General features: G+C 42.6%; 1 protein-coding gene across 1 annotated transcript; it reads left to right on the top strand.

Annotated features, from left to right (window-relative positions):
- Nucleotides 1-3735: 3735 nt before the first annotated feature.
- On the top strand, nucleotides 3736-4569 carry LOC310857985 (hatching enzyme 1.2-like; the record flags this gene model as incomplete). The annotated part of the gene is made up of 1 exon (XM_083764029.1): nucleotides 3736-4569. One exon carries the CDS (start codon nucleotides 3736-3738, stop codon nucleotides 4567-4569), a length of 834 nt encoding a protein of 277 aa, XP_083620155.1.
- Between the last annotated feature and the right edge of the window lie 6034 nt (nucleotides 4570-10603).

Raw genomic sequence — 10603 nt, 5'->3', positions numbered from 1 at the left:
AAACCACCAACCCCCTCCTCACCTCATCTGTCTTTCCATCACAACATACGCACAGCACTGCCAGGCACAGATTTAACAGTAATGATATGGAAATTATGCACTTTCAAACCCATAATGAGATGTAGTACGACCCCATCTGTGTTGGCCGTGTTTAGCTTTGCGTTTGTGAGAGGGTGTTTGTATTCTGACGCAAGCTGCTGTCAACGGTGCATAACCTGGTGTGTGTGTGTGTGTGTGTGTGTGTGTGTGTGTGTGTGTGTGTGTGTGTGTGCGAGCATGTGCGTACAGTATGTGTGTGTGTGGAGAGGGGAATAGGGGCCAAAGGTGTGTAGTGAGGTGCCATAGTGTGAAGACTCACCACTTCAGTCTCCACCTTAGCCCATAGCACTTGCCATAGCGCTTGCCCTAGATTCGATGACCTTGCAGGCTTATGCAAATGCTAAACATGTAATTTAGATAGCATGTTATGTCAGGGCTCCAGACTAACTTTTTCACAGGTAGCACCTACCTTTTCATTTGGTAGCGCCACCAGAAATTAGGTAGCACCATTTTTGTCGTGGTATTATTACATGATCTTATCATGCCCCCACATCGGGCGCCATTTATTTTTGTAGTGGTTTCCACCATTAAAGGTTTGAATCATAAAAACCCCTACAAAGGTCACTGTGTGAAAAACAGCAACCTACCTGGTTATACTTCAAAACACTGTAGATGGTTACTTTGAACCCAACACAAAGTCACTCAGTCAATAAAGGCAATATTTATATTCCACACACAGAAAGTCAGTTTAAGGTTTTGTGTTGAAAATGAAATGCAGTCCAAACCTTTGGGATTAATAAAGTGACAATTTGTACAATATCCCATTACCATTATCCAAATTAATTCCTTATTATAATATTTTTACATTTTGGAAAAAATCTTTTGCAATGTGAAATGCCACCGAATTCTTAATCCTTTTCCTTGTCTTCATGGGCCAAGTTGGCCAACTTGTGAAAGCTGCTTACTTTTATTGTGAAGGCAAAAGTTTCTAAATGCTCTCAGAGCCTGCATAACTCCGCGTGCTGAAAATAGCTGATCTATCCTGTGGCTCAGGAGGTAGAGCAGGTCGTCCAATGATCCATGGGTCGGCGGTTCGAATCCCGGCTCCTCCTGTCTACATGTCGAAGTGTCCTTGGGCAAGACACTGAACCCCAAATTGCTCCCGATGTGCTGGTTGGTACCTTGCATGGCTTCCGCCGCAATCGGTGTATGAATGGGTGAATGTAATGCACAATCTATGTAAAGTGCCTTGGATAAAGGCGCTATATAAATGCACCATTTACCATTTACCATTTACAAGCTCACAACATGTCGCGGACGCGACGCGTTGTGAGCTTGTAGATCAGCTATTTTCAGCACACACTTTGTACGACGAAGAATAAATCAGGCATCAGTGCTCTTCACTCACTGGCAGGTAGATTAATGTATTTTGTTGGCCGATCATCATGTATGGACACAGGCTACCTCCTCGATGCAAACATAACAAGCTTTGGAAGCAATTTTTCGTGGCACATTTTATGTTTAATCAAACAACAAGTTTACCTCCTCACTTATTGTTTGGGTCGGGAGCTTACAGTCTATGGTCGGGAGTCGACTGTCTGTGTAGATCATGACTTATCATCATGCAGTTAGATATGCGCGCTGCGCTCCAGTGAAATTGTACAGCTGAGAAAGATTAGTTAATTTGTGTCCGATAAACTGCGTTCAGACCTGAATATATATTCTCCTCGGTTCGTCCCGTTTGTACCGCGGCAGGTCGCGCTGCGCCTGTTTGCGCAATTATCGTCTTTGCGTTGACTTTGCAGGCAGGCAGAGAGAGAGAAAGAGAGGGGATTCGATTGAGCCAAAAGAAAGTAATACTTTATTATCGCACTACTAATAGCCGCCCGGTGCCCGTGCCTCAGTGTTGAGACGGAGTAAAAATAAATAAATAAACGGATCGTTTTTCTTTCTTTTTTTCGCACATTTCCAAGTATCAACGGTGCGACCTCATTAAATTTGAAGTATCACCATAAGAAATTAAGTCGCATATGCGACCTAATAGGTCGCACGCAGGAGCCTTGTGTTATGTACAGTAGACAGCTAGCAGGGTTACCATTGAGGGGCATCCTACTGTATAGGCTATGTGTTTATAGTTTCAATTTTGTAACCCGTTTTTTTCACCCATTGTCAATTATCTAATGTAATCCTGGGCGCTACACTCCCTCTGCCAACCTGGGGAGAGCAAGGCACTGACCTCATGCTTCCTTCAGTGCATGAGGAGTTATTTTCACCTAACAGGGTGGAGTTTCCCCGGTTGGACCCGCGTGGAAGGAACATGTTATTCCAACCAGCTCCTTTCCCCTCCATCAGGCACCTCGGCTGGCCAGGGGGAGGCAGTATAGTTGCTTCCATAAGGTGACAGGTTCAGACAACCATGGTTTAAATTTGATGACAATTAAGTGCATAATTGCATTGGTATCTAGATGCTGAGGGAGAGGAATGTTGGCATAGTGGCACCTAGGCTGCAATGCCGTTGCGGATTCAAATCCTCATCCAGACGACCTTTGCTGTGTGTCACTCCCCATCTCTTTCAACCCATTTCCTGTCAGTCTACTGTCCTATCAATAATGGCATAAAGAGCCTGAGTGTTTCGTCTTTCCTGAACAGATTTCCTAAGCAAATGATGGATTCAGTTTAATTTAATAACCTGTCGGGAAAAACTCTTCACTTAACAATATTATTAGTATCACCTTGTTTGAGTTTCTGCTGTTATTCATTTTACTCTTTGACAGCGGCGGAACAACTCGGTACCGTACCGGGCAGGGGGGTGGACCGCATGATCATGCTCCCATGAGTTTTGGGAGATTTTACCATTGTGAAACTTGCACAATTAATTAACTGCTCACCTAATGCCGCCACCACAGAGTTTCCACCATGTTTAACGTACCGGTACTTCCAAAATGTGTACATTGTTTGAGTCAAAAGATGTCTGGTTTTCATATCATAAATATATTAACTTTGGCTAAAAGCATTATGTTCAATCCACCACCACTCCGTGTTTACTGCAGCCGGCATCACACAATGTACTGTCATGGCAGTTGGCTCCAACCAAAACGGACTTCTTCTTCCTCTTCAAAATAACAGAGGTAGTAATGAATTATAGTCAACACTAGTGACCAAGTAAAAAAAAATTATTGGGACTGTGTAAGGCTGTGTGATCGTGATCATCTGACAGGTTGGGCCCCTGGAGTCACGGACTGGGTTGAAGCCACACCGCTAATTATTAGCTATGATGTTGTAACCGCTCACCACAAATTATGACATTGTGAGACAATGATTCCTGTAGAAGCCACACATCTCTGTATGGATACTATGGAATCCACCTAATTTAAAGAAAATAAAAAGTTGTATTTTTAATCAAGTACTGTACACTGTAAACAGCATATTGGATCTCCGTTGTTGGCGTACAAAGCCTCAGATTCCACACCCATGAAGAGATGTTAAACCACTGGGTGAGGTTGTTGTCACAGATTATCCCTCCCTTACAATGCTTGTTTGGGCTTCAGTGTGTTGACATTAAGTCTTTGGACAATGGTGGTCCCTGCCCTCTTTGACTGTATAAAAACCCAAGACTGTGGCCATTCTAGTCACTGACCTCTCCAGCCAAGGATCCTCTTTCTCGTCTTCATCCAAGGAAGGAACACCATTTCGACCATGGGTCTGAGTTTCTTCTCTGCTCTTCTGGCTGTACTCCTGGGTCTCTCTGCAGCACGCAGTTCCCCCCAGCGGCATTTAGACCTTACCGCGAGAATCCTAGCGGTAGACATTACCTCGAGAATCCTAGAGGTGAACAAAAACATTAGCCACACGTTAATGGAGGGAGATATTGCTGTTCCAAGGAAGAGGAACGCCATGAGGTGCTGGGGTGACTCTGACTCCTGTAAATGGCCAAAGTCTGACAACGGGCTGGTTGAGGTGCCATACTACATCAGCTTTTACTACTATACTACTGAAAAGGCTGTGATCGAGGAAGCTATGGAAAGCTTTCGCAGGAGCACTTGTATTCGCTTTGTCCCTTACACTGGGCAGAGAGATTATCTCAACATTGCGATGCTTAACGGGTGCTGGTCTGCTATGGGTAGAAATGGTGGAAAGCAGGACGTGTCTCTGTCCGTTAGTGGCTGTGTTCACCATGGCATCGTTCTGCATGAACTCCTTCATGCCTTGGGCTTCCGACATGAACACACCAGGAGCGACAGAGATCAGCACGTGAGGATCAACTGGGAGAACATTCCCTCACACTTTGCCAACAACTTCCAGAGAAGGAACACCAACAACCTGGGCACCCCTTATGATTACAGCTCTATCATGCATTATACGAAGACTGCTTTCACTACAGTGGCCGGAGCAGAGACCATTACACCCATCCCAGACCCTTCTGTGCTGATCGGACAAAGAGATGGCATGTCCGACATTGACATCCTCAGGATCAACAGGCTCTATGGATGTAGTAGTAGTTGTATTGAAGGTGGAAGTGAATCTGTGTAGACAGCTTCAGATCCACCACTTTAAGACCAGATATGGTGCAGTGGTCTGCAGGAAGACCATCCTTCTGTATGAAATAATTGTGTCAAATGATGATTATTCATAATCAGATGAGATTGTCATCATCATTTTGTGAAAATGCCAATGGAAAATAATAAAAGCAAATAATAAAAGTAAGTTGAGCAAATGTCATCTGTTTCTGAAATTATCATCTGCTGGTATGGATCACTTCAAAATCTCAGCTCAAAGGGCATGTAAAATAACAGCCAAAGGTTCCACTTCATTGCCTGTAACAATTGGTCAGTTGTCTGTCCACACACATACAGTAGGAGCATTCTTTTTACACAATAACGTGAATGAGTTATAAGAATGAAGGCCACTTTTAAAATATGAGCCTGGCCACACTGTGGGTTAAAAGCCTTGCTCAAACGTGCCATAACAATATTTGTGTCCCTGGCGGAGAGAGGTAATTGCAATTATGACCAAATTACAATAAAACTGGTGGCGCATCTATGACCAATATGAATATATGACCAATATGAATAAGTAACAAATATCTTATTAACAGGGTCAACTTCCCACACTGTACCTTTAACCCATTACAGCCTATTAAGGCCGATTTTAAACCACTGGGTGAGGTTGTTGTCACAGATTATCCCTCCCTTACAATGCTTGTTTGGGCTTCAGTGTGTTGACATTAAGTCTTTGGACAATGGTGGTCCCTGCCCTCTTTGACTGTATAAAAACCCAAGACTGAGACCATTCTAGTCACTGACCTCTCCAGCCAAGGATACTCTTCCTCGTCTTCATCCAAGGAAGGAACACCATTTGATTTGACATAATTATGTCTGTCTAAATGCTATATGCTCAAACGTTTTCATATCAAGGGCCTGGGCTGCAGCGGTCCAGGCATCTTGGCTGGTAAGCTAGCCTTACAGTGTGATGCTCGTTCAAGTCCCGATCCCGACAAACTTTGCTGTGTGTCCTCCCCCCATCTATCTCCCCCTTCCTGTCTATACTATCAACTGTCAAATGAAGGGAAAAAAGCCCCCAAAAATATCTTTAAAAACGTTTTAATATCAAGGACCCAAAAAATGATAACTCAAAATATATTGTTCCACTGACTCCCAGAAGATTTGATTAAAGAAAAATGTGTGCTTAAAAAAAGTAAAAAATAATATATATAATTCATTTTATATATATTTGCACACATTTTCACGATTAAAAAAATAAAAGCAGATCTAAAATGTCACTTTTGGAGGATTATGTTGGGCGGTTCATGGGGCCTGTCACTGGCCCGGCCTCTCTCAGATGATTTACTAGTGTCATTGCGTGCATCAATGGATCGGCCAGTAGTGTTAAACCACCACGGTCAACATCCACAGAATCCGCTCAGACAAAGACATTGTGACCTTTTGGTAAAAGTGTCGACGTTAGTTTTGTCAGTAAAATCACATGGCTTGACGCACTGTGATGGCATCATAGGTTTATTGATCATCCAATCTTGGACACATCCCGTCTGAATCTCATGAAAGAGGGCATGTCTAGACACTTATAATTCTGTGTTCATGTCGACTAAAACTATAACGAAAAAATGTGACAAAAAAAAATGAAATAACAACTAAGTTATGATGACAAACTATGACTATATTGAATGTTTTGTCAACAAATAAATACTAGATGGAAATAACTCAGGTATGTCATACCTGAGGCGGGGTTGGCGAAAGGGCCTTTTTTTTTTTATGGAGGGTAAAGGAACTGGTCGGAATAACGTGTTCCTTCCACGTGCTACGTCCGGCTGGGGAAACTCTCCCCTGTCAGGTGAAAAGAAACAGTTTGGACCTCATGCATAGGAGGAAGCATGAGGTCAGTCAGCTGCCCCCCCAGGTTGGCAGAGGAAGTGTAGCGCCCAGGATTACATTAGATAATTGACGCTGTGTGAAAAAATGGGTTGCAAAATCGTGGGATAAAAATGTATTAAGAGGAAGAACTAAGACAAGTAATTTTATGCTTGGTTATACAAGTAGCTATAGGTGTCGTGCTCTGAAAATGGCTTATGACATGTTGTGCATTGGTTATTTTCAGCCCACAGCTGCTTTAGTCGACTAAAAACTAAATGGAATGGAATTTGTATTCAAATGATTAAAGCTATGAATGAAAAATGTATATCAACATTAACACTACGATTGATGGTACTGATCCATTGCTCAAGGGCATCTCATTTATAGTATTCTTATCAAGGGCATCTCATTTAGAGTATTCTTTCTCGTGCTGCTCCTATATGGTTCAAACCCACAGACCTTGAAGTGCATTGGTTTGATTCCCCGATGAGCTGTGCTCTTATGTGTCTTATGTGCAGTGGTGGAGAGTAACTAAGTACTCAAGCACTCTACTTACGTGCAAAGTACTACAAAGTAGTTTTACTTTACTGGAGCATTTCCAGTTTTCAATACTTTTACTTCTACTCAACTACATATCAGAGGAAAATATTGCACACTCCCACTACAATTATTTAAAACTGTAGTTAAACTTTGTAATTTTTGATTATTACATTAACCGTGTCAGCCCTATATATACCGTATACTTCAGCCATTTAGAAAATATGTATACATTTTGAAAACCTGTGAAATCAGTATACTGCCTAATGAGTATGACTTTACTTTTGTACTTTTACTTACATACATTTTACTTGCAGCAGAGTATTTCTATACATTGTCGTATTGATACTTCTTCCACCACTGGTCCCCCAGACTGATTGTGATTCCCAACCACACCTCAGAAAATCAATGAGCTCCACCCGGGGGGAGGGAGGTATAGGGTGAAAGAACAGGCAGCAAACGCATCAATCATCTCCCCTTCAAACCACAGTGACGCAGCGCAAGATCTCACAAGAAAAAACACGGCGAGGCAAAGAGCACGTACACATGAAACACACTGCTGCTAGCTGGACTGGGCTAAAGAGTGCCAATTATAAGTGTGTGTGTGTGTGTGTGTGTGTGTGTGTGCGTGTGCGTGTGCGCGTGCGGCGTGTGCGTGCGTGTGTTTCTGCTCTGACACCATGAAGGGGTTGAAACTCAATAAACGATGCTGAGTGGAGACATGAGGCAGACAGATGATGAATGCTCATGTGATCCATCCTTGAGTCACAGAGAAAAACAGACATGGCCATTCCTTAAAGGGCAAGAGCACTTTGGGTTGTGTAGTTACCTTGCCAATTAAATATTAAATATAATGTCTTCATTGACTAGACATAGATAATTCAAAATGTTACAATTACAATTTAGGCAATTTAATCCGCTCTTAATCCAGAGCGATTTACAAAGCATGGCAATACATTACATACATAAAAAGTAGTTATCAGGAAACATGCGTAAACTAAGAACGTAACAGTGGAATATAATGAAACTATACATATAAACTATAAATATATACTATAGAGCACCGAAGTCTGACGTCACTTTCAGTAGAGGGCGTCAGTCCCCAGGTTCATGTATTTGTTTAGTTGCATTGAAATCCCCATTAGATCGCCTCATATAACAACTGTGTTTGAAAAATAAACATGTCACCCCGGCCGCTTCACTCATATGGATATGAAGAATCAACTGACTGAAAGAAAACGCTAATGTTACTGCTGCTGAATTAGTTAGATTTTAGCTAGAAGCAGACTGTATCATATATGAGTGACTGACTGTTGCAAACGATACAGAGACACCTTCCCGACAATAACGCAGAGACAGCTTGTTTATTTTTGGACCACAACGCTTATAGTAGACGATATTAAGATCACCCCATGTTATTCTCCATAGAGAAATCACTTCCGCGAACCAGGGGAATCGTCGGGATGAGCGAGTTACGTCAGGACTTCGGTGCTCTATACTATGCTATACATATGTACTATGAAGTGCTATGACTATATACAATGCAATTCTAGTGCTGTCTACATAACATGCTATAAGTCTGTATCAATTCAAATGCTATCTAAGTCTAAAAAAAAGTGCTATCGAAGGGTCCATGTGTGCATTGATGGAGTCCAGTGTGCATTCCACAATTTTGGAGCCAGAAGGGAGAAGAGTTTGGGACGTGTGGAGCGCTGTCCCGGCGTTTTTAGTGAGGGTACTGATCTGAGTGCGCGGGAGTGTTTGTAGGGTTCAATCAACTTGCAAGACATGGGGGAGACATACCTTTAGTTGCTTTGAATGCCAGCATCAGAGTTTTGTATTCTGTGCGGGCAGTGACCGGGAGCCAGTGGAGGGAGCGGAGAAGGGGGGATACGTGAGAATTTTGGCTGGTTGAAGACCAAGCTAGCTGCGGCATTTTGGATCAGATGGAGAGGTTTAAGTGCACATGAAGGAGGTTATAAGGAGATGGTCCCTTAAGCAATCATTTCCTCTCCCTTTGGCATGCTGGATGGTGGATTTTCAGGCCTGTTTTAAAGGACGCAGTGATTTGCACTTTTTGAGGGGGGGAGTCAGGGCATTCCACTCTTGGGTGGCAGTGCTGTAGAAGGACCCAATTTCTTTTGAAAGTGGGTGGTACAAGATCATTGTTCTCGCTTTCTGTAGTATTGTGGCCATGGGTGTCGCTGACTTTTTTTTGGTAGTTATAGGCCTACAGTGTTTCCAGACTTGGGCAGACAGGCGCTGCAGTTTTCCGCTCATGTAAAGTGAACCTCAAACTTCCATTTGCCGCGGAAGAGAGCGATTCCGGGAATCTGGCCATCACGGCATTTAGCCTAGTTGGTGGAGCTTAATTTCCATCCACCAGCTGTCTAAAAACCCGGAAGAGACGCCGGCTCTGCGTGGAAAACGGGCGCGCCTGTCTGCCCAAGTCTGGCAACAGCTATAGTCAGGTATACTGGTACTGAGGGCAGGGGGGGCAGAGCTGCATTTACCATTTGATGTGTCAATCCCAATTTCAATTGCTTAACTCTGTTTGTTACCCAGAGCCAACCCAGATATGTAATCTCTTCTTTGCTGGAACAATGCTAGTCAATGGAGAAATTATCTTTTGATTTCTTACCCACCTGTGTTGCTACATCATAGCAAGGTAACTACAGTACACTGCCAGTACACAACCCAAAGCTCTACCAAAGTGGTCTTGCCCTTTAAAAGGCTAGTTAACCAACCTTTAGGCCTATACTCATAATAACAAGACTATAGGTTACAATTTACAGCTATGGCTGAGAGCCATCCCGTAGCCAACTATTCCACAATCTCTAAATACTATAGAGTCTGTAACTACACCTCCTGAAATCCGAGTAAGGAAGCTGCCATTTCCGTTCATGAAAATATATTTTAAATTATCTTTACATTTTATTACATTTTTATTTCCATTTTTGATAAGCAGCAAGCTGTATTTGCTTAGATGTTTTCTATTTATTTTAGGATAAAAGTCTCAACTCCCGCTTTATATTTTAGTCATGATAGAGCTTCCGTTACTCCAGATTGTATGCCGGAAGCATTTGAAAATTGCGAGAGACAACAGTCTGGCAACGCGAGACTACACTGTACACTGTACAGTAAAAGCACTGTTTCAGTATTCAAGTCTACATGAAGATGAAAGTATGGGCATGCTTTTCTGAAAAGGTCAAACGTTATTTTACTTCAGCATGCAGGTCAATAAGAAAAGAAAAAAAACAATGATGATAATTTGTTTCAGCAGTTCTTGCACCTCCAGCAAGCCGAACATCTGACATGTCAAAGAATGCCGATGATTGGAAATTGTGGAGGTCTGGTAAAATCACTGTTCCAGCATTTTACAGTCGGCAGAGTTTAAGAGTTCAGAACTCAGAGTGGATTACAGCGAGTATAAGACACTTTCATCAGAAGTTTGCTCCTGCCAAAGTCTTTTTTTTAAACTTCATTTGGAGTATATGCTGCTAACTGTTATCTTTATTCAGGATGAAACGAGACACCTCAAGACACCTATACAGAGATATATGAGAGGAGGATTAGAAGAAGAAGGGTGGAGGGAGGTTTAATGCAACAATTCTCAAAGTGGGGTCCGGGGTCTCCCAGGGGTCCTTGAGGGTGTTCCC

Source organism: Protomyctophum parallelum, assembly GCF_964188405.1.
Source record: "Protomyctophum parallelum genome assembly, chromosome: 4".
In the NCBI taxonomy this organism is placed as follows: domain Eukaryota; kingdom Metazoa; phylum Chordata; class Actinopteri; order Myctophiformes; family Myctophidae; genus Protomyctophum; species Protomyctophum parallelum.
This window is presented reverse-complemented; position numbering and strand designations above follow the sequence as displayed.